Source organism: Chrysemys picta, chromosome 7 (genome assembly GCF_011386835.1).
Source record: "Chrysemys picta bellii isolate R12L10 chromosome 7, ASM1138683v2, whole genome shotgun sequence".
NCBI lineage: Eukaryota > Metazoa > Chordata > Testudines > Emydidae > Chrysemys > Chrysemys picta.
In genome coordinates, this window is record NC_088797.1 from 117,538,791 (window position 1) to 117,563,692 (window position 24,902).

General features: G+C 40.7%; 1 protein-coding gene across 4 annotated transcripts; it reads left to right on the forward strand.

Moving 5' to 3' along the window:
• The first annotated feature begins 24 nt into the window (after positions 1-24).
• On the forward strand, positions 25-24,526 carry DCLRE1A (DNA cross-link repair 1A). 4 transcript variants are annotated; one of them, XM_005293880.5, is made up of 10 exons: positions 25-242; positions 1,796-2,708; positions 4,066-5,682; positions 7,591-7,724; positions 9,412-9,530; positions 11,650-11,793; positions 12,728-12,873; positions 14,554-14,708; positions 22,540-22,681; positions 23,400-24,526. In XM_005293880.5, exons 2-10 carry the CDS (start codon positions 2,213-2,215, stop codon positions 23,627-23,629), a joined length of 3,183 nt encoding a protein of 1,060 aa, XP_005293937.2. In that variant the 5' UTR covers positions 25-242; positions 1,796-2,212; the 3' UTR covers positions 23,630-24,526. The 4 variants fall into 4 exon arrangements, with proteins under 4 accessions (XP_005293937.2, XP_042711213.2, XP_042711211.2 ...); XM_042855277.2 differs by having other exon boundaries at positions 135-242; positions 1,322-2,708; XM_065552438.1 differs by lacking the exon at positions 25-242 and adding an exon at positions 317-408.
• Positions 24,527-24,902: the final 376 nt, after the last annotated feature.

The window sequence follows — 24,902 nt, forward strand, 5'->3', positions numbered from 1 at the left end:
GTCAAACAAAAAAATCCAAGCGAGTGGTAGTTTTGGCTCAGCAGATTCGACGCAGCACATTTGGTCAGCCAGTTATTGGGGGAAAAAATGATGGAAGCAACGTGAAAAACGCAAGGATTAAAACGACCTCGAATATTATTACTGAGTCCCCCTTCCCTTTGGGAGAAGCGGAAAGCGGAGCTATACAGTAGAATGGAATGTGCGGCAGCGGATAGGGCGACGCTGCCGGGAGGGAGTGGAAGGTCTGTTGCAGGGGCTGTGGGAGGGGGGGACAACCAGGGGTGGGTGCGCGGTTTGCCCCCACCCGGGACAAGTACCTTGGGGCTTTGGCCCCTGTGGCAGTGGGTCAGGCTGTGGGCGGCGGGGCTGTGCCCAGGGACACCAGACATCCCGCCATCAGGGGCTGAGGTGGATTAAGATTTATTGGGGCCTTGGGCACCCGGAACAGTTGGGTCCCCCACACCCTGGGGGCCCAGGGGGTGCCAGAACTGGGGGGAGACTTAAGGGGGCCATGCCCGTCCACTTTTTAACATGGGCGTAGTAGCCTCAGGCAGGCACAGCGCCGTGGTGGCATAGGTGCAGGGTTTTTTTGGGGGGGGGGCAACTCCCCCCCCCCCAGTTGCAAGCCTCAGGCAAAAGGTGACAGGAGGAGCAGTGCCACACGTGGTTGCTGCCTCAGGCACAAAAAGCACAGACAGCAGCTGGTGTGGGCAGCCTGCCAGCGGGAGCCAGGCACAGGCACTCGGAGCCCAGGTGTGCAGTGGCTGCTGAGGCCAGGCTAGTAGCAGCAGGAGCCCTCCCTGCCTGTGACCTTTCCGGGGCTCCCCGCCTCCTCCTCCAAGGCCAGGCAGGGCCTCCTTTCCCTGCAGAGCTCGTCTACAGGCTCTGGGGTGGGGGCAGGAGGCCGTACCAGAGTCCCTGCTCCTGGGTCCCACTGGCAACAGCATGCACAGGGGGTGGGTACACCTGCCAAGGGCTGCTCTTGGGCACTCTGGCCCCTGCTCAGACAGGTGGAGGGTCCTGGGCGGCTTTTACCATCTCCTGGCTCCAGCTTCTGTCCTGACCAGGAGGCGGGGCCTTGGAGGGAAGAGGATGAGCTGGGGGCAGAGCCACAGTTCCAGTGCCATGGCCTCCCCTTTCTACCCAGGTTCTGGTGCTCCTGTGGGGGGCCCCCAAATGGCTGAGGCCCTTGGGCCCGTGAGCCTGGGTGTTAATTCACCCCTGATTAGGGGATTTACCTTATATATGCAATGATACACCCCATCCCCCCTCACAAAAAGTAGTGTCCTGATTTTTCACACTTGCTATCTCATCATCCTAGGTATTCCAGACCCCCAGCCTTGGCCCAGATGGGGGATGTCTCCTCCCACTGGGTCAGTTTTCAGCCCCTCCACTGTTGTGCTGGCCGTCTGAGCCCAGAGGTGCCTTTGAGGCAGAAGACTACAAGTGTGATGTGTGAATGGACCAAAGGATGACCTGCTGACTGCAGCAGGAGTTGGATCTGCTCCATAAAGTCACTCAGACTTGGGGGGGATAGCTCAGTGGTTTGAGCATTGGCCTGCTAAACCCAGGGTTGTGAGTTCAATCCTTGAGGGGGCCACTTAGGGATCTGGGGCAAAATCAGTACTTGGTCCTGCTAGTGAAGGCAGGGGGCTGGACTCAATGACCTTTCAAGGTCCCTTCCAGTTCTAGGACATGGGATATCTCCATTAATTTAAAAATTTAGTCTGTCGCCTCATACTGCTTTTGTTCTGTGGTCAACCACATACACATTAAAATCTCATTTGTTTTCAAGCTCCCACCTTTCAGGCCCGCAAGGCCCTGGAAGGAATCTCTGTCAGATGTGGATTTGCAACCTCTAACATGGCTTTCCAGAGTCTGTGATTATCTACAGCGCTCCAGTGGAAGAACAGTAACTGCAGCAAATGGCTCCTTCTACAAATAAGTACACCTATGATCCACTTTAATTTGATTTAACAATAGCATTAAACTATACAATCCTCCTCTGAGTTCTTTTAAAACTAGAGCTCATGGCCTTTCAGACCCATCTGTGATAGCTATCCAGTTCGTGGCCCAATGTAACATTTCAAATGGAGTTCAAGTGCCTTTCAGCTTCAGGTCTAGGGAAATTAAAAAAGAAAAGCATTAAAAGAACAATCCCCAGACTTAGGAACATTGAAATACTATTGTGTAAAGCTGAGGAAAATATTTGATGTGTTGCTATTTTGCCATGTCGGAAAATGATGGGTTGGAAGAAGATATTTGGGAGTACAAATCCATTCGGAAACCAAAGTCAGTATATCAAAATAATAATTCAGTGAACATCTCTACATCTGTGCAGAAAGCAAATGATGGGAAGTGCAAATCAAAAGGAAGTGGAGGTAGGAATAATAAAAAAACATTTGAAAACAAGGACAAGTCTAAGAAAACTGAACAGGGACCAAGACAGAAATGTATTCAACCACTTATAAACCCTGACCAGAACTTAAATCTATCTAAAGATGGCCATATTGTGCAGTCCCAGGAAAGTGAAACTACGCCAACAAAGCGAAGCAGGACTTGTAACAAAAAACAAACCACACCAAATGCAAGGCCAGTTTATGATGGATACTGCCCAAGCTGCCAGATGCCTTTCTCTTTACTGTTAGCCCAGACACCTCGGTGGCATGTTACTGAATGTTTGGACACTCAAGGATCCACAGAAAAAGGTAAGGCTCTGGTGAGGAGAAATAGCCCATTCAAATAGATTGTAAAGGTTATTCAAAGAAAATTGCTTGAAATTTAGGTCAGATTTAGTAGTATAGAACCTCACATCAGTTTGGCATCTGAGAGAAAGTATAGTATGGTTGGAATGACTATTACAATGTTGTTATTAATTGTTTATCAGATCTGGGGCTGTCTGACCTCTTTTTCTGAAGCATTGATAAAGATTGAAGGTCCAATCTTAGAGGTGTTACACTCAACTCTCATTGGGTTGAAATAGGAGTTGAAGGTCTTGAGGGTACTGCTTGTTCAGCATCTCACAGGTTTGAGATCTAAACCACTGACACTTAGGTCTCAATCCATAGTGAATTTTTTGCTTCCTTCTGCCACAGAGCCCCTCTTCTTGGGGTAGGGAGGAACATTGGCCCACGCCGTTTGTCAGATTTTCCAGGATACTTACAAAATTTGGAAGCTGAAATCAAGATTTGAATGCTCGGTCTACCAAAGACTGGCGCTGATATATTTCAAACCTTAGTCTCAGGGCCTGTGTACTTTAGCAACCCTACATTGACTAGGTCTGCTGTGAGAACACAAGAGATCATGGACTTATTTTAGTATGGGAGAGAAGTGGGAGCAAGGGAACTGGGACCCTCTGACATACAGTTCTATGTGATGAGATCCAGTGCTTTCATGGGTCCATGGAGACCTTGTAAATCTTCCGGGAACCTAATCTGTGATTTTAATATATCTCTTTTTGTTTGAAAAACAAGAAGTACACAGCCAGGAAACTTTAACTTAAAGTAAAAACTGCCCCTTTTCGTATATCTTTTTCTTTTATTGAAGGGATATTTGAAGTCACTGTTGTTTTATGAAAATGGAGCCCTTAGTTTTTCTATAGTTTTAACTGTAGGCAGATATATCTGTCACCTTACTTCCAGCTTTAAAGAAACAGCTGTAGACTCTTGCTGTTTGGCACTGATTTAGCCACTAATCCTAACATTCTCAAAAGGATTAGGTTAGTAAGACATGGACCTCAACATTCTGTGACAATGTTAAACAAAAAAAGAGAGACAGCTACTGACTATTTCATAACGTTGAACATAAAAACACTAATTCCTGTGAATAGTTTCACTAGCATTTTAAAAAGTTCATTGTATCCCAGCTGACAACTATGAGGTAGAATGTCAGGTTGCTGTGATTCAGAATAGCTCAGGCCTGGCGCTGGCCTCAGACAACTCTATTTATAAGGGAAAGCTTTTAGCAGTTATGCCATAACATGAATATAAAATCACTGTATTTGTTTGTGCTAAAAATGCCTTTTGATAGGATATCAAGAGTGTGTTATTCTGTTTATTTCCTTAGAGTGTCCTGATGGTCTACTGTGCACTTCCACCATTCCATCGCACTACAAGCGCTATACCCATTTCATACTTGCTACAAGCAGAGCAGGGGATTATTTTGCCAGCTCTTCAACATATAGCCCAGAGAGAAAGTTCACATGCTCTGATGCTACTAACTCAAGCTGTTTCTCAGGCCTTGTGGATGGAACCTCACAGCATGAGAAACTGACCAGGAATGTAAGAAATGCCTCAAATGAGGATCATACATTGGTGATACAGAGTTCAACACAAGCAAAATCTCCAAATGTAACCAATGTAAATACTGTGTCTTCCACAAACATTCTAAAGCCCCAACAGACTCTTCTACTTACACAGTCTGCAGATGATAATGGCCAGCTTGACTCTTTGGATTTTCCATTTTCTCAAGGAAGCGAAGCTAGTGGAGATCTGGATAGTCAGAATGATTCTAATCAGTTAAAGCTGCTACTTCCAGAAGCTGACTTCAGTGACTGTGAAATTTCCTACTCTCCACTTAATACTGATGAGGAAAATGAAGAGGAAACAGAGGAGGAGGAGGAGAAGAAAGTAAAAAATTCACAAAAGAGATTATTTCACACCCAGAACTCTGAAGATGAGAGCCCCAAAAAGGAGGAATCTAGCTGTATGTCGTTTACTAAATTGGATTGTTCTCCACTTCAGCAAGTACACAGGTATGGCTGCCTTAAGCTAGGTGGTTTCATAATACAAAATGAACCTTGTGAAGAATTGAATGGACTGAGTAGTTTAGATGGTTTTGTTAAGCCTGTTTCTCAGGAGCACATGAACAACATGTTCTCTAATTCAGGAAGTGCTGCTAATCAGTTAAAACACCCACAAGGGGCACTGACTGCACAATCCTCTCTTTCCCTTAATTATGAGATAACTAAGAAGGAATTTGATTGGCCAACATTCAGTGCCTCTGTTTCTAATACAGGTAATTTGGAGCTAAAAGATTTTAATGCTTGCCATTTGGATTATGCAAACTTGGCTGTGGGTCATCCATCATTGTCCTTGAAAGTCAAAGAAGAAGGTGGTAAATCTTTTCTGTCAAGGCAAAGTGAAGTTTCGAAGGAACCTAGTAACTTCCTAATCAATAGAAATAAAATGACTACTAACACAAGTGGAACTACATTATACCAGAAGAGTTCACAGCCAGTAATAGAGGAAGAAGGAAGTCTTCCTAATACAGCGGCTGTACCCCTTCCCAGTACGATCTCTCAAATGCCGCCATCTGTTTCTGTTGCAAATATGAAAGCCAAATCTATTTCAGCCAAAGAACTGAAACAAATGGACATTGGTGTTTTCTTTGGGTTAAAACCCAAAGCAAAAGAAGAGAACAAAGGAAAGAAACATTTTGGTGAGGGAACACAAGCCTCAAGTCCTATAACTCCCAATGGAAAGAGGCCCAGACAACAAAAGAGAAAAGCTGAAGGATCTGTGGGGGACATAGATGCGGTCACAGAAAGCTCAAATAAAAATGGAGTCTGTGTAGATACAACATCTGGTGTGAAGCGAAGTTGGAGAAAAAGATTTAGAGAATCATCTTCTACCGAAGAAGGAACAAAAAACAAAAAGTGTCCCTTTTATAAGAAGATACCAGGTGAGAAGTAATTGTGACTTTTAATTCTAATGGTTGAATTTAGAACCGTCTAGTGATATAGCTTTTTTCTCATTTTAATACGAGGCTTTTTTATTGTTTCAATGTAAAAAACCTTTTAGGCGCCAATCCTTTAATGATTTCCACTTGGGTGGACCCCCTTTGAAGTTAGTAGGGATCAGGGCCATAGACATTTACAAGATTACAGCGGCTCATTCTATGAGCGAGCAACAATGAAAGAAGGAAATAATTTTGTAAAAATATAATCTTTTAAAGATACTGCTATAAAAATAAACTTTTTGACTTAAATTATGTTTTACAGGGCAGGTCACCTAAGGGGGAGATTTTCAAAAGCATCTAAGGGATTTAGGAGCACCTTTGAAAGTGAGACTTATGCTCCTAAATCCTATCTTTTCAAATCTCTCAACTAATGTTTGCCTTGTCTAATTCATCACTTGTAACTTTTACATAACTTATTTTGAAGCCATAAGAAAGGTTGGCTAATTGCCATTTATAGAACAAAATGTTTGTCTCTCTTGCAATTACTTTACCATAGACCAAGTACACTAATTGAGCTTCATTTTGTGTTTAAGGTATAGTATTACACTAGAATGATATTCTCCAGTGTTAATTAGTAGCGTTCTTAAAAAATACTTTCTAAAGCTAAAGAAACAACTCAGAATTTACCAAAATCTCCTCAAATAACTATCCAAAGTATAAGGAAGACTGATCAATAGTTTGAAAAGTTTAAACTTCACAGATTTCAGATCACCGACAGAGGATCATCTTAGTTGTGCTTTTTGATTCTGGAATTCTGGCTGAAGATACAAGGAAGATGGGAGTTGGGGTAGTAAATGTACTAAGCATGTAGCCTACTGTCTGTGACCTTGATCCAGCAACCTGATGCATGCAGGTAGACCCTTAAACTTGTATGGAGCCCCATGATGTCAATTAAGTCCTGCGGATCCTCTGCATGTACCAGTCTGCAGGATCGGGCCCCATATCTACAGTATAATTGTCAGTTTCCTTGGCTGCCTGTCTGGCTTTTGTTTTGAACCACATTGGTTGTATGCAAAATATTTCTGATTTTATTTTCTATAATTTTTCAAATAACTTGGAAATGTACTTTTCAAATGGATACATCTTAATGGGTTGAATGGCGTGAGAACAATTATATGAAATTTTTGGTGATTTTTGGAATATATAATCAAATTTTAAAGAAAATGTCTGCCAATAAATTTGATAGTTTTTTTACATTATTGATTTCTCGTTTGCAGAGAATAGAAAAGACTCCTTACATCTGTTTTTATCATGAGAAATAACTTATTTAAATATATAATACCAAATCTATGATATATAACCATCAGCAGATAGAGATTTTTTTAAGAACCCAGGTCAATTGCCTGCTAATAGTAGTAACATTTAGCAAGAGTGTTATATGTATGGAACTGGCATGATGCAGATTGGAAGTGAAATACATAGTCAGTGCTTTGGGAAGCTTGCACTGTGTAAGCATTTCAGAAATGCCATTTTGAATACAGATGTATGTTTACTCAGATTATCAGGTATAATTGAAATGTAGGATGGCAGATGAACAACAGGTATTGTTGGAGGAATGTGTCGATGTTTGTATTTGAAGAGGAATGTGTCGGGGAGGAATGTGTCGATGTTTGTATTTGAAGATTGTTTAGTTTGCTTAGTTATGACTTTAATCAGTGAAGCTATTTCTCTCTTTGCTGTTTGCATAATGCTCATGTCTGCAAGCTGCATTTGTTCTCACATACTCCTTTTTTGTTGAATTCACTATTTTAATGCATTTTCTACTTAAAAGAAAAGAAAATCTGACCAGTAACTGGCTGTAGCGTCTCCATGCATATTAATTGACTTGCTCCTGTTGTATTTATGTTGTAGGAACTGGTTTTACAGTTGATGCATTTCAGTATGGAGAAATCGAAGGTTGCGTAGCCTATTTCCTCACTCATTTCCATTCTGATCATTATACTGGCCTAACAAAAAAATGTACATTTCCAATCTATTGTAATAAGGTAAGATTTCCTAGGGTTACTTGATAATTACCAAATCGGTATGCAACTATGAATGAAAACCAAAAGAATACAGTGTTCAGATTCTATGGATATAGAACCAGAACCTTTACTGTGGCAGAGGAGCATTTGGCATGGCTAATTTGGGTAAAGGAAGTATCAGGCCGGTATCCCAGAGGCTGCTGTAACTAGCACCAGTTGCTAACAACTCCAAAGAGCTGTTACAGTAGTGATGGATCAGACAGATGTAAGGAATGCCTTATTAGATCCTCTTTCCTGAGCCAGCCGCAAGGAAGTACGTGAGGGGACTAGAGGTTCTCCCCCTACCCAGGAGTTTCTGTAACCCAGATATAGCAGATGTTATAAGAGGCTGAAGCACAGGCCAGTGTTGGAGCCATAATCTTTCATCATGCACACATTGTGCTCTGTGGCTTTGAGATCCTTCTAAATATTTACAATATAATCTAATACAATTAAATAATATTTAGAAATTCCACAATGCTTATATCTTTAAAGAATCTTACGCACCATCCCTGTGATATAAACAAGTATCGATATTGGGATGTGGAGGCATACAGATTACTTTTCCTGCAAGCAGGCAGAAAGTCTGTTGTAGAGTCAGGAGTAGAACTTAGGGGTTTCTGGCTCCAAGTCTCAGGCTCTAAACACCAGAGATGCTACCTCTGTTTGTAATGGTCCTTGCCATAACTCTAGCCATACTGTGTGGTATTTATACTTGGGTTTTTACTTGATGGCACCATTGGAAAAATGACTTTTACAAAATAAAACCTGAGCACAGAAAAAGTGAACTTTGTTCCCATTAATTGTTTTCCCCTGAAATATTTAGATGTTTTTCTTTGTCTTTCTACATTAATTATCAGGTAAAGCACAAGGGGTTGATGTGGTCCTTTTTGTTTGTTGTCTCAGGGTATGTCTACACTAGAAATGTAAGTCGACCTAATATAGGTCGACTTACAGCCACCACAGTAATTACTGCTGTGGTGCATGTCCACGCTATTCTCCTTGGGTTGGGGGTGCGTGTCCTCACCAGGAGCGCTTCCACCGACCTAAGAAGGGCAGTGTGGGGAGCTGAGAGCCCAGTCACTCAGCTCTGCTGGCAGCTCCCTACAGGAAGCCCGGCTGCCCCACAGGCTCGTGGGCTCCTGTTAGATGGCCCACCGCTTCTGTTCCCTGTTCCCCACTGGAAGCAGGGGAAGCCTCCTGGGGCTTCTCCCCTCCCTGCCAGGAGCTATGGGAAGCTGCCCAGGGCTTCTTGCCCCTGGGGAGCAGGGTCCATCTGCCCCAACTTTTCGGTCCGCTCCCAACTGGGAGGTGGGCAGCCTTGTCAATTTCACGTCTTGGCTCCCACCTGGGAGCAGGGTTGGAAGCTGCCAGGGTTTCTTGCCCTGGCTCCCAGCTGGGAGCAGGGTCCATTCTCCTACCCTGAAATTGACAAGACACCAGTGTAAGGGACACCGTGTCTACACAGATACTGTGTCGCCTTGACTACACCGACATAAGCCTCTGGTGGAGGTGGAGTTATGATGTCAATATAGTAGGGTACTTTCATCGGCAGAAGGAAGGCTGTAGCGTAGACACTGACATAATTAGGTCAACATACACTGCTTTATGCCAACCTAACTATGTAGTGTAGACCAGCCCTCAGTACTAAACTCTTTCTCTTTTGCAGATAACTGGCAACTTGGTGAAGAGTAAACTTCAAGTGCAAGAACAGTATGTCCATACATTGCCAATGGATACAGAGTGTATAGTGAATGGAATCAAAGTGGTCCTGCTTGATGCCAATCAGTATGTATCTTTGCAGCTGAATTATATATATCATTTGCAAATAGTGAATGTCAAAGATAAATTATTGTTTAGAAATGGTTTATACCTTCATGATTTTTTGGCTTCAGTGGATCCGGAAGACTAAGGATAATTTTTTTAAAAGTGCTTAAGGAGCATAAATGTTGTTTTCGAAAGTGAGTTAGGGACATAGGAGGGTAAATCTTGGGCCTGCTAGTGAAGGCAGGGGGCTGGACTTGATGACCTTTCAGGGTCCCTTCCAGTTCTATGAGATAGGTACATCTCCATATATTTATTTTATAATCTCATTGAATGCCAATGAGACTTAGTCTTCTAAGTGCCAAAGTTACTTTTAAGAATGGGAATTCGGCTCCTTTGAAAATTTTACCCTAAAAATACTTTGTGCATTTGTAATGAGCTCATCATCAAGATATCTAGATGCTAGTGATACAGAGTGCTTTAATTTTCACATTTCTTTACAGACATTAATCCTGATTGATACTTAGAACACCTCTCTGAAGTAGGTAAGAAAATAGAAGCACAGCAAGGTTTAGGACTAGGGTTTCCAAAGTGGTCCAGATTCTGAGTGCTTCAGTTTTTAATGCCCAATGTGAGGCGCGCTGGGCCTTATTTTCAGAGATGTTAAGAACTTTACAGTTTGCTGATGACAATGGGATCTTCAGATAGTGAAAATCAGGCCCACGGGATCTCAAGTTGGACACAAAAATCATTTGACAGTTTGAAAATTCGGCTCTAAAAAAACCTGATCTTGTTCCCATTGAAATCTTTGGCAAAGCTTTTATTGAATTCAGTGGTGCAGGGCCAGACCTTAACTGCCCAAGGCCATGTAGACAGTCTTTGGTAATGTTAGGATTAGAATTCGGTAGCTCCTGGCTTTCAGTCCTGAGTTCTGATCATTTTGCCTCTTGGCACCTTATTTGTGTATTGGAATAAAAGTCCTCTCTTTTTAGTATATAAATTTAAATGCAGAACTCTGTTACAGCTGGTTTGAATAATACTTATCTTAGGACTTGTTTATGGTTGAAAGATAAGATTCCTTGCAAGTCCTTTGAAAACGCTTGCTGGGAATGAAAGAAGCCTTGCAGCTTATGTAATTTGGACATTTTTCAGTGTTTTCTTCCCCCTTCATTTTAAAAGGAGTATAAACTATAGGTATAAAGTTCAAGTTTTTGGAGCACTTACCATCTCTATCTTCTAAGCTATGATCTATGGCCAGTGCTTCCTTTTTTTTTTTTAAACTTCTGTATATGACTCATGTCCAAAATACTCCTATTTTGGCTGCCCAGTCTGAGTGTCTGCCCTGCAAAACAAACTAACTTTGGTGAGGAGCTGCACAAGGAGCAATGGACTCACTGCAATCATAGCAAACAGGGAATGGTACCTACCCCACAATAAATTGTTTAAAATCTGTAAAGAGAACTTACAAAGCAAATATTGCACCAACTCCCACAGCACTGAAGATGGCACCTTCAATTATTCAATTTCTATTTTTCCTAAATCATAACAATGCCTCTTCTTTCCCCAGTCTGCCATTTCCAATTCATATTGGACCAGAGAGACTGATAAACATAAAAAGATGGGCCTGGGACATCATTTGTGCCACACGTGCTGAAAGACTGATCAACACAAGAGGCAGCCCATGCTTTATTAGTTGTTAGGTGTAGTTGTTTTCCCATTGTCCATCTAACCTAAAAATTGTAGCCTATTAATAGGACTTAAACAGGGGTTTATTTTTTTAGCTTCACTGGAATTGGAAAACGGATGAAACTTTGCACTTAAATAGCACTTCGCAACTTCAAAATCCCGTGTAGATATTAATCTCCCAACAGCACTGTGGGCAGTTAATATCATCCACATTTTTCAGATGGGGAAACTGAGACACGTGAGAGGTGGTGGCTTGTTCATGGTCGTGAGACAAGTAGATGGCATAGCTAGCATTAGAAAGCAGGAGTTTCTCGGTCTCGATCTGCCAATGCGTGGGGCTGATTATCTGTGCTTTACCAGGCTTTATCTCCACTACTGCTTGAAAGCAGTGTAGTTTGTGTGGTAATGGATGCCACTTTGGAAGTAAGAATATGTTGTGTTGTTTTTTTCCCCCTAGTTGTCCAGGTGCCACAATGATCCTTTTTTGCCTTCCCAATGGAACTGTCATGCTGCACACTGGGGACTTCCGGGCAGATCCTTCTATGGAGCAATGTCCTCTTCTGATCAGTCGAAAGATTCACACCCTGTACTTGGATACTACGTAAGCTAGTATATCCTTCTTTCCCTGTCCCAACAACAACCGTGTGTCCAATAATAGTACTTTATATCTAAAAAAATTAATAATATGAGTGACATTGTGTTTCGATACTCACTTAACTCAGATGAGTGGTATGTAAAGAAATAAGATATTTGTTAAAAGGCCATTTACATAATGTCTGTTGACTTTATGTAAATAGGGATATAATCATTATGTGTGGCATAAAGGTTTTTGCAGTATTCATTTGAGGTGGCCAAACTAATCATAAGTGGTATTCAATTCTGAGTGCCATTTGTCCCTGTAAAAGCAGAGGTTTATAAAATTGAAACTGGCTTTATACAGGTCAGGCCCTTAATGCAAGAAACAAACATTCAAACAATGAAAGGCTGCTAAATGTTCGGGTCAGTTGTCCAATTTTTCGTTAGACCTGTCGTTGATTCATCCATATGAAACTGTTTTTCAATAGATAATGACTAATGCCCAGTTGCAATTCTTTTATTTTCTGACCCATATTCTATTACTGTGAATGAATAATGCCTTATATGACAACTATGTGCATACCAAAAAATAAGACCTATGGATGTAATTAGTATGTGACACAAACATCCAGCTTTATAAAAATAGTACTCAAAAGAGGGAAAGATTTCAGTAGTCATAGTGTCAGATGAGTGAATATTGGCAGTGTTCTTAAATGTGCATATAGAAAAGTGTGCATAGTATAACTTAAAATGTATTTATTGAAAAAGATTAAAGTTTAATCTTTAAAAAATTACCATATGCCACCATGATTTTTAATAAGTAAATAATAAGTTGAATTGATATTGACGAATAACTTATGTCATTGTTGTGTACAGTTTTTGACAAAGCCTACTTATAAAGTAGGATGCCTCCTGTATTATGCTCTATTACATATTCATATCCAATTTCCATTTATTAGATACTGCAGTCCTGAATATACTTTTCCTTCTCAACAAGAGGTTATCCAGTTTGCTATCAACACTGCCTTTGAGACAGTAACTCTAAACCCACGTACATTGGTCGTCTGTGGAACCTATTCCATTGGAAAAGAAAAGGTCTTTCTAGGTGTGTAAATGGACATATCAAATCAAAATGAATATATTCATCTCTGAATGAATGTAAAATGAGCATTACCTTAAAGTATGCATGAAGGTAGCTTAGGCTCAACATTTAGATTTTGTGGATAGCAAAAGAAAGTATGGCTGTCGATTAATCGCAGTTAACTCTCACAATTTAACTAAAAAAAATTAATTGCGATTAATTGCACTGTTAAACAATAGAATACCAACTGGAATTTAGCAACTATTTTTGGATGTTTTTCTACATTTTCAAATATATTGACTTAAATTACAATACAGAATTCAAAGTGTACAGAGCTCACTTTATATTATTTTTATTACAAATATTTGCATTGTAAAAGTGGTAAACAAAAGAAATAGTATTTTTCAGTTCAACTCATATAAGTACCATAATGCAATCTCTTTATAGTGTAAGTGCAACTCACAAATATAGATTCCCCCCAACTGCACTCAAAAACAAAACCATGTAAAACTTTACAGCCTACAAGTCCACTCAGTCCTACTTCTTGTCAACCAATCGCTAAGACAAACAAGTGTGTTTACATTTGTGGGAGATAATGCTGCCAGCTTCTCATTTACAATATCACCAGAAAGTGATTCTATTATTGTTTAACAGTGCAATTAATCGCGATCAATTTTTTTAATTGCTTGACAGCCCTAAAAGAAAGTACATTTTAAAATCTAATATTAATTTTTTAAAATGTCAATAAGTTTTTAAAATTTCAACTAAAAACAAGTTTGATTGAAACATTCATCTGCCATGTTTGCAAACTTAACCAAACCATGTTGTGCCATTGCATAGAATGCACAAAGTGGCTCCACACAGAAAGTGAAACTAAGCAATCTAATTTATTTAACCATACCAAGTGAAGTGCCAATAGTTTACTTTTTAAAAAAAAACAACAACCCAGCATCACTGGTGAGATTATAAAACTTGTTTTCAATTTTAATAATTTCAAGTGCCATTAGTAACACAGTGAAGGAAATGTAATTATTTTTAAACTTCAATTCTATTAACACTTGTTTCCAAGGGTGATATGTATTTCCCTGTAAAATGAAAGCAAGTCATACAAATGAACAATTTATTAAAAACTTTCCCAGCCATTAACTGCATTTTTCTGCTATTTTCTGTCTTTAAGGAAATCTGTTGTGCCCCAGGCTTAAATCAGCACAGTGATTACCTGACTGTACTTTGTAGAGCAGACAGCCATGCAACATTCGTACTTTTAAAAAGATTTTCAAAGTCATTGGTACTAGAATTTCTCTCACTGAAATTCAGGCCATCATTAACATGGGTGGTTTGTCCCTTCTTCAGAACTGTACCAGGTTCTAGCGTCTTAGAAAAAAATGTCAGTTTGCTCCCTTGAACATCAATATATTATTGAAGAGGTATGATTTGTAACCTATTAATATACTTTTACTACTCCTCTCCCTGCAAATAATTCTGAAGCTACAGTACAGCAATCAGTGTTTGCCAACAGTTATCACAGTTCTCCTCTATATATTTTAGAATATGAAATAGCTTTGTTGGCCAGCATGGATTTTTGTAATGGTGATCACTGAATCAGTGAGATGATCAGGAACATCTCAGAAACAACAATGGAAATCTTTGTTATTTGCAAACTGTCTCTTCATCATGTCTGATCTTTTCCCTTTCACCCTACAGCAATTGCTCAAGTTCTGGGCTCTAAAGTGAGCATGTCCCAAGATAAATACAAAACACTGCAGTGCTTAGAGTCTGCAGCTGTTAATTCCCTCATCACCATGGACTGGAACAATACTTTGCTTCACCTTCTTCCCATGATGCAAATTAATTTTAAGGTAAGTGTAGAAAATATCATCTGCACCTGTTGACTAACTTTAGCTTGGATGATATAACAGCAATAGGGTGTCTTTGGTGCTTTTTGCCACCTGTCAGATCATATTTATTTAGTGATGTTTTGACATATAGCAACACATTGAAAATGAGATGCAATTAAACATTAATAACAGGCTCCAAACATAATGCACAGAAAGTATAATTTCACTCTAATGTAGTGTTCATGGAACAAGATTAGATGAGACTTGTTCAAAGGCTTGCTGTTTGTGGCCTTTTTTGAAGTAGGTTTTATTTAATGATTGCAGCATCTCTCCTATTAACAATTAATATACTGTGACACTTAGTCCCTGGCTTCTTTTTTTCCATTAATTTGTGTGTTGTAAAAAAGGACTGAAGGGGTTTTCTTCCTCAAACTTCCTCTCTTTTGAGGCAGTTAATAAAGAAATATTGTCAACTTGACAACTAATCAAAATATTTTAATCTTGTGGGTTTTTTTTTTTTTTTTAAAGTCATTTCAGCTATGACACCTGCCCCTGGGTTCACTGCCAGTTTTTATGGCTTTACATTCACATTTCCTCATTTTAGACAGTTTTTCTTTCCTCTATTGCTGTGTGGAAGACCTGCACAAACCGCAGAAGGAAATGGGCTATATGAGAAACAGTGAAACTGACACAAAATGTAGTTAAATGAACATCATGATCAAACTGAAGAAGAAATACATTCCCATCTTTCAGTTGTAAGAATATTGGGTGTTACTTGTAACAATAGTAAGTAAAAGGATTTTAGACGTTTTATTTTTTGTTAAATTGACTTTTGCGTACAAGTTTTATACAAGGGATCAAGTACAATCTGTTTTCCAAAGAGATATTCAAGTTCTATTGGGGGTAATTCATGAGTGTGTGTGAAAGGTAAAAATTCATTCTGCTAAAGGTGCCAGATTGGTAATCTAAAGGATATTTTCTGTCTATAATACAGGTACAGTGATTTAATGTCCTCTGCACTGCCCAGCCTATATACTTAGAGGAAATCTAATTTTCTTTGCCCATTAGTACTTAGCCTCTGTGCTAGACTGCCAAGAATGGTACCTGTCTGGGAGCGGTGGCGGGGCGGGGGTTATGATATGATCTCAGAGGCTTCATTTCAGAAGTATTCATAGATGATGGAAGAGAAAAACATGTTTTTATTTTAGTTTTATTTTAGTTTTTAAAAGAAGCTTCGTTCCCCCTTCTTATTTAAAAGCTAGAATATTGACTCCCATAAAAAGCAGATTAAAGGTGAGTTTATAGGTCTGCATTGATTTTTATCAGACCATATACGTTGAGGGAGAATGGGAGAACGGGAAAACCGTGCATTTTGGAAGTAGATTTGAAAGTGCAGATCAACAACAGGCAGTCAGCACAGATGGGGGGAGCTCTCTATTTGTTGTTTGCTAATTGAGAGACATTGCACCCTTTAATTGTAGGAGAAGTTGGTAAATTCTACATTACGCCATAATGTTAATGTACAGATAGTAAGTTATGTTGACTGAATCTCAGGGAATTTCCATGTCATGAAAGATGCATAGTGTATAGACACATATGTCTAGCCTTTAAATAGGGCAATACCGAAAAAGAAATAAAAACAAAACAATTGGACCATGTCTAAAGGTGATATAAAACAGAGAGGAAGTGATGAGGATGCTAACCTGGGACTCTGGGATCCTGGGTTCGGTGCCACAGACTGCCAATGTGACCTTGGGCAAGTCACTTAATCTCTCTGTGCCTCATTCTCTGTCTGTAAAATGATGATACTGTTGTCTTACCTCATAGGGGTGTTATACGAATAAATACATTAAGACTGTGAGGTGTTCATACTCCAGTGATGTGGGCCATATAAGTGACTTAGGTAGATAGATAGATAGATAGAAACACACGTAGTGTCATAAGTCAGAGGTTCTCAACCGGGGGTCCGTGGCCCTTTGGGGGAATGTGAGCAGGTTTCAGGGGGTCCGCCAAAGTAAACTAGAGAGCAGGGACGGCATTAGGGTCACTGGGGCCCAGGGCAGAAAGCCGAAGTCTGAGCCCCACCACCCAGGGCTGAAGCTGAAGCCTGAGCCCCCGTGGCGTGGGGTGCTGGGCAATTGCCCTGTTTGTTGCCCCCCAATGGCGGCCCTGGCTCAGAAAAACAGTTGTTGTGGCATAGGTGGGCCATGGAGTTTTTATTGCATGTTGGGGGCTCTTCAGAAAGCGAAAGGTTGAGAGCCCCTGCCATAAGTTACACTGTGGGGTGGAGGGGAAAGGCCAGGGCTGTACAGGAAAGACAACCAACCAGAAAATGTAAGAAAAAACATTTGGAGGGAGAATCTTTTTATCTTTCATCATCCTTTTTAGATGCTCTTCCTGCTAAAATCCCATCCTTCTGTCCCTTTAGTATGCAAGTAACAGACATGTCATTTTACCATTTCTGTCACCTCAGTGTGGCTTCCAGTTACCATTATGAGGATTACTTCCCCCCCCAAACAAAAGAACCATCTAGATCTGCCAATGTGATAAGCTTTCAGTGAAGCCAGTAGCTGGAGTCGGAGTGTCTGGGTGCCAGTGATGTCGTTAAGATGTATGGAGATCGCAAACTCAGTTGAACAGGCGTTAAATGCTTAAGGATGAGCCCATGTAGCATTAACCTGGTGTCTGTTTAGTAAATGTGTGAAATTCAAAAGAATAATATTGTAAACAATAAATCAGCTGGTATCTGATAGTCTGTTTGGATTAAGGAATAATAAATAATATGTCATTTTTATATACAGTATACATTTGTTTACCCAGGTGGTTCTTCCTCTTTTATTTTTTCATGCTCAGCTGAGCAACCTTTGTCCTGAATTGCAGACTCATTACCTGGGAAATCGGGCTACTTGTATACCCTCATTACTGTCATTTTACAGTCATGTAAAATAAATGGAAACATTTGTACACCACACCGTCATTTTAATCGGTTTTATCCGTGAACCCACACTGTGAGTTATAGAAATATTATCCCAGTTTTACATATGGGGAACTGAGAAACCAGTTGATTTGTCTAAGGTCACAGAGGAATTCCCAGTCCAGTCCAATGCCCTATCCACTAGTCCATCCTAGCCCTTTATCAGGATTTCTAGGTCTGCCCCACATCTTATTTTGATATGCATTTTGTTCCGTCCCGAGCCCTATTTAGGGACCAGTCCTGATATTGTTACTCTCCTCCATTGATTTCTGATAACTAAAGCTTTGTGCTAGCTAAGAAACCTACAAAGCCTGTGAAGTCACTAGGGAAATTGTCTCAGTCAGGAGCTCAGGTTCAGCATTTAATTTATGTTTTGATCTTAAACATCAGCTGGCTTTTAAGAGACACATATCACTATTGCAATTTCTTCTGTATTGCAGCAGTGCCTAGAAGCCCCAGTTATGTACCAGGGCCCCATTATGCTAGGCACTGTACCAACGCAGAACAAAAAGACTGTCCTGGCTGCAAAGAAGTTACAGTCTTGTCAATTTTAAGGATTGTGCTGCAATTCTTCTCACTTGGACGGTTAATGCCTCCCCAATAACCTGCTTCCAGGTAAAGAACTGAAAAAGAAGCTCTAAGAATTAAACAGGTTTTCCATGATTGAAGGTTAGTGTAAGGGGATAGATCATAATAAAATTGTGCAATTCTGAAGAACAGTTCCGTGTTTCCACAGCTGGAGGTTCCCTGGATCAAATCCGGATGGCTTTGGCTTTTATTTCCACTCAGTCAAGTCAGATTTTGCCTCTTCTCAAACTGAATATTTTAAAACTTGCCTGGAACAAAGTTATCCATGAGATGGTACTCGGAGTGGGGTAACAAAAATGAGCTCAGTGTTATGAAAGAGTCTTGCATTCACTGACTTCCTTCTTCACTCACAGGTCTTCTGTAGCGATCAGAGTAGGCACATTCACTTCCTTCCAAAATGCCAGCCTCCCAGTAAAATTCCACAGATTTATTAGGAAACATACTTTCTTTTAAATATAATTGTAGGGATAATTGATATTTCTTTTTGATAAATATTCTGATACTTTGTAGCTGCACTGTGCAAGTCATACACACTCATGCGCTCTTCACTTCATTCCTCACAGCCCCTTTTTCTAATCTCAAATTGCTCCCTAGTGTTTTTGCTTTCTCTTGTATATCTTACTTTTTATTCACTCTCCCTGATTCCCAAACTAAAGAATCGGAAGTGTGTGTAAGTTGTGGCTTTTTTTTTTTTTTTAACACTTTTGTACATCTGCTTAATTGCAGATTTCAATTTATTTGGCCTCTGCGCCTTCTTCCCATATTGATTTCCAAGAGTATAATCAAAACAGGTTCTTTTTTTTCATTTTGGAACAAGCTACTTAATTATTTGCCAGTATGTAGTTTAGCTCTCCATGTATGGTTTATAGGTGCTACGTTGATTCAGCAGAGAACCTTACTCATCTAAAGACACTTGGCTCATCATAAAAAAACACAGAAATCCCTCTCCCTTTCTCCTAAACAGTGACCAGAGTTATTGTTTTAATATCAGTATCTTCAGCCTAGACCTGAAGCAGACAAATATCACTACTCTAAGGTTCTGTACTAGTTATGATTATGACCTAATAATAATAGGTCAAGTAGTAGTGCTGGGCACTAGAAATTTCAGTGGCAGGGCTAAGGATCGAAGTAGACTTCTGTGGCTCCAGTGCATCCCAAACAGGTTCCTGCCATACGCCCTTCCTTGGGCTCCACGCTTGTCAGCTAAGTTCTGTGCTGTGCAGAGGGTGTGCATCCCTCTCCTCAGGGCTGGCTCCAGGCACCAGCTTCTCAAGCAGGTGCTTGGGGCGGCCGCTCCGGAGAGGGGTGGCAGGTCCAGGTATTCGGCGGCAATTCGGCGGACGGTCCCTCACTCCGCCTGGGAGTGAAGGACCTCCCGCTGAATTGCCGCCACAGATTGCGATCGCGGCTTTTGTTTGTTTGTTTTGGCTGCTTGGGGCGGCCAAAACCCTGGAGCCGGCCCTGCCTCTCCCTACCTGGGTTCATTCTTCTTTGTACAGCAGATCTGCACTAATGACCATTACAACATTGAAGGTGGGGGCTGTAATTGCCCCAGTAGAGTGTATATATAACTTTTTATCTACAAAGCTTTACATACATTGAATAATAGTTCTCACAAAAAACCCCAAGCTAGACCAGGAAGGGCAAGTCACATTGCATCAAGGAGTGTACCAAAGAAACAAACCCAAATCTGGGAAGCAAGCACACCCTTTTTGCCCTATAAATAGCATCCCTGCTTGTTATCCAAGTCAAAGAGCAGAATTCAAATCAATATTCTCTATTTGTAGTTGTTACAGTTACGACGGCTTTCAGCCTGGTACTGGGTGAGTGTGGTCAAATATTAGCTAGTAATTTTGCAGCATTTTCTTGAGACCAGTAGAGGAATCAAAGTTAGATATTAAAATAAAACTATCTACAGACATTATATCAAGTGGAGGCAAGATGCAGGGGTACAGGTTCACATTCTGGATGTCCTTTTTCCAAATCCTTTACTGTGCAAAGCTTTGTTTTTGAAAGCAAAGGAAGAATAAAATAGATTAATTGCTCCAGTAATGCAAATGGATTTGCTGTGTGAAAAGAAAGGGCAAACGGGTAATTCAAAGAGACTGGTTACTTCAATGGAATGCTTGTTTGACTGCAAAAAAATGCTGGGATCATTTAAATACTGATGAATATCTGCTCTTGAATAAGCAAGCTGCATGGAAGTGTTGTCAGGGCTGATTGTAAACTAACCATTTAATCATGTTTGAGCCTTCTCATACCCTATGGGATCCATTTGCACATACTGCTGCTGACTTCAGCAAAATAGTAGATAACAGGCTGTCATGGTGATTGAGGAGTGAATTATATTTTCCATTTTAGAAGGATGAAGGTTTTGGAGCAATATTGACTGAAGGTCTGAGGAATTTTTTAAAAGCGTATGAATGTTTCTTGTTTAACTCTTTATGAAGAAGCTCTGAAGTTCGCCATGTTCTTGTAGGAAGGAAGCCTTCCCCCCCCCCCCACCCTAAAAATATTAACATTAAAAGAATTCCCCTTGCATCACAAACATCTGTTTGTAACAGTGAAATCATGAGACCTTTTCCATTTAAATTCATAGTGGAAGAATTTCAAAGAGCACAAGCTTTTCAGGGCAAGGACTGTGTCTTTGTATGTATTCTATCCATGACTTACCACAATGGAGTGCGACTGTAATATACAGGCATTTAGGGTGGGGTTTTCAGAAGAGTCTAAGGATACCACATGACAGTTAAAAACCCACAGCTGCTCTGTATCGGCTGCCTCAGGCTCGTGGACTCGGGCTAAGGGGCTGTTTAATTACAGGGTAGACGTTTGGGCTGGAGCCCAGGCTCTAGGACCCGGCGAGGTAGGAAGATCCGAGCCCAAACGTCTACAACACAATTAAACAGCCCCTTAGCCCAAGCCCCATGAGCCTGAGTCAGCTAGCACAGGCCAGCCCGTGGGTGTCTTATTGCAGTGTAGACATAACCTACGTGATTTAGAAGCACATTTGACTTTCAATCAGATTGAAAATCCCACCCTTAAAAATTAACAGTATGTACCCAATTAATAAACACATAACAAAATCTGAGAGCAGGCTAATCTCATAATTGTTCTACTGAATTTTAGTTCATCTCTACTGGAACTGCATGTACTGTCCTTGGTTTTTATTAAGACAGGAGGGGCAAGTATAATGCATGTGTATTAATCTTATGAAGAGTTGCAGTAAGAAATGTCAGTCTCTTTACAAATGAATCATGATGGGCAGATATAGTCCTTTTAGGCTTCTGATTGCCATCTTAATGAAACCTAACCTTTTCCACTGTACTAGGTAAATGGAGTCTTTGAAGACTGGCCATAGCTCCCATTACTGAATAAAGAGTGTACTTATTTATTTATGGTCCTTTATTTTCAAATGTGCCTGTCTTGGTAGTTCTGAATATTGCTGTCGAGTTTCTACTGGCACCATGGTGCTGCTGGTGAGAGCATTTCACTTCCCTTTCCCCAAACTCTGCAGCATCTGCAGGTTCAGTTATTCTCTTTTCTTTTAAGCAGTCGTTATTTATCTTGTGTTCTTCTTCCTGCTCCTGGCTTGTTGTTAACAGTTCTGAAATCTAAAATCTTGTAGGGCTTTCAAATGGACAAGGTGGATATCTATAGTACACATGTGAAACTGATTTCCTATTTCTGACTTCTCTTTATGCCAATGTAGGATTGAAGATTCCTTACACTTCTTCCTCTCCCTCTCTGATCCTTATTCTTTTGCTATCCCATAAATAAAATTGAAGGCTGCCTCACGCAAATTATGAGACTTTCAGGTCAGATCTTTGGAGTCAGTTGAGTTAAAAGATGAGAAACTATTTCCTCAGGTCATGTTCAGTTTGGTTTTTGGAAGCATGGTCTAGTGGTCTAAGCAAGGGAGGCTCGATACATATCACAGGAAGTGACTTGCTGTGTTGTTTTATGTGGGTCACTTACTCTCTCTGAGCATCAGAGTTCCCATCGGTAACACAGAGCTAATAGTATTTGTTTGCATTTGTAGAGCATTTTGAGGTCCTTGGCTGAAAGGTGCTATTTAAGTATTAAGTATTGATCATAACTGCTTTCTAGCCAGCTGGCATTTAAAACAAAAAAAGGGAAAGTGCCCATTAAAATGTTGTACAAAAATATAGTTTAATCTCCAATGTCCCCCTCTCCAAACCCCAAAACCTTTTAGACGATTGGATCATTGTGGTGGTGGTGGTGATGTTGTTTAATAGTCTTCATGAATGTGGTGTTTTTTATTAACAGGGCTTGCAGAACCACTTAAACAAGTTCTCAGAGAAGTTTGACCAAGTTCTGGCTTTCAGGCCCACTGGATGGACGTACTCCGATTCATGTCACACTCTGGCAGATATCAAACCTCAGACCAGGGGAAAGATCACCATATATGGTACATGCACTATAAATGGCTCAGTACATTTAGTTCTGTGTGGATTGTTTGCATACATTTTATTCTAGCACCTCTTTCTGTTCATCATATTATCCACTTATTGGTTTCACTTCTGCTAAGAAGCTGAGCAGATAAATGTCTCCAGCATAAGTCTTAAGAATTGACCAGTCTGGAACACTGTAAATGCAGATTTTAAATACTGTTTCCTCTAATGCCCCTCTCTCAAAAAACCAGTTTGATCTAATGGCTTTAAGACAGACACAGACTCCATGGGTAAAACGCTATTCCCATTTAACTCAATAGGAGTTTTGCCAGGGATTTCAACAGAGCCAGGATTTCACTCCATATATGGCTTCATGTGAAGGACCCTGTGCCTGCTGCAGAGCTTCTGTCGGTACCAGCCTGTTTCCTCTGTTCTTATTGGTGCAGTCTCTGGCAAACAATTTATGGATGGAGTTAAATCTCCTAGAAAATCTCTCCTCTTGTCACTCCACAAAGTAGCTGGGGTCACCGAATTTCCACTAATGATTGTCACTGTAGATCGATCCTAGTTAATCCTTCCAATAATGAAGTCTGGATTTTTACTTGATCCTTGGAGTAAAGTTTAAATCTCCATTTAATTAAAATATTCTTTTTAAGTATTTCTTTGTTTCTTGCAAAAATAGTTTTAGTCAGCGAAGCAGACTGCCTGAGGTACCTTTGCATTGTTTTGCTACAGGGATTCCTTACAGTGAACACAGCAGTTACCTAGAAATGAAACGATTTGTCCAGTGGCTCAAGCCACAGAAAATCATCCCCACTGTAAATGTCGGTGACTGGAGAGCCAGAAACATGATGGAGAAGCATTTTAGAGACTGGAAGATGGAGCCTACTCAGCAGAGGGAAGAATGTACGTTCCAAAGGACGTGTGCCGGGGGAGGGACTGAACTACCCAGGACTTTTATCTAGCCTTCCTTTTTCTATGAAGCCTCTTTGAGAAGAAACAAGCTGCCATTCTCCTGCAAGAGAGAGTACGGTCATATTCTCCCCCAAGTGAGCCTAACTTTCCTATGTAACCATTAGCCTATTTTCTCCTAGCTTACACTTTCAAAAAAACTGCAAATGTGTCTGACACTGAATAATTTTCCAAAATAACCTGAATTTGCTTTCCACCAAACTATCCAGTAAAACACTTAAGGACTTTCATAAGTTTAAGCACCTGAATAGTCCCATTGACTTCACAGGGACTGCTCAGATGCTTAAAGTTCGGCACATGCTGAAGTGCTGGATTACAGCCTAAGTTTCACTCCTCTTTGCCATCTTTTACTGGCATGATATGGCTTTAGGATGTTGCAGAGCTCAAGGAAAGAAACTGAACCATGATTATTACCAGTGTGTCAGAATTATACACTCTTTCTGATATCCGTCTAACGTCCAGATGTATGACACTGGCCTTTAAAATGGGGAACAGACCACCCCATTTTACTAAAGGTACAAGAGGACATTTGAATTAAGGTGGTATTAATCATTTAAAAGGAGGTGGAGTTTTCTGTCATTTCAGTACCAAATCGAGCGTTTCTGAGAAATGACTGAGGGGATGACATCAGTTCATGTGGCACTGTGTAAATTCTGAGGGCAGGTTGTTGCATTGGGAGGGAGAGCTGAGGGGTTGTAACACTAATGTTTTCACATCTGCAAACTTTACACCGTAACAGAGGACCAGTTTGGGCTGCTACAGTATTGTGCAGTTAGGCACTTTGTAGAAAATAATGAATGTTTATAAAGATACTCCCATCCTTGTGTATTTTTAACGTTCAATATATGTACATTTTTATAAATCTATTTTAAATAAAGACTCTAAATTAAGCCTGTTGTTTTTGCTTCAGATAAAGGCCTTCACAATTAAGAGGAAGTGAATGTGAGTAGATGTTGCAAGGCCAGCCTAACGAGCCTTCTTCATTCAGAATGCCCATTGAAGACACTGTGTGTTACACATGTGCCCTGGGCATGCAGGATTGGTACCGTACTGTAACGGGGTGGTCACCCACTCCTGCCCGGAAGGGCTTAAAACAGCCCTGTCAGAGGGCTGGGGCAAAGGAAAAGCTACTAGGCTGATTGGGGAAGTAGCTGCAGCTGGGCCACGCACCAATCAGGCCTCAGCTGGCCCTATATAAGAGGCTGGGAGCCAGGAGCTCAGCAGTCTCTCTAGCTGTTGGGGGAGATGGATCTGGCTGCAGGGACC

Excerpts from the sequence above, each read along its gene's own strand:
- DCLRE1A (XM_005293880.5), top strand. The coding sequence starts at position 2,213 with ATGTGTTGCTATTTTGCCATGTCGGAAAATGATGGGTTGGAAGAAGAT. Across the intron at positions 7,725-9,411 it reads TTCCAATCTATTGTAATAAG|ATAACTGGCAACTTGGTGAA; the intron begins GTAAGATTTCCT and ends TCTCTTTTGCAG. Across the intron at positions 14,709-22,539 it reads TGATGCAAATTAATTTTAAG|GGCTTGCAGAACCACTTAAA; the intron begins GTAAGTGTAGAA and ends TTTTATTAACAG.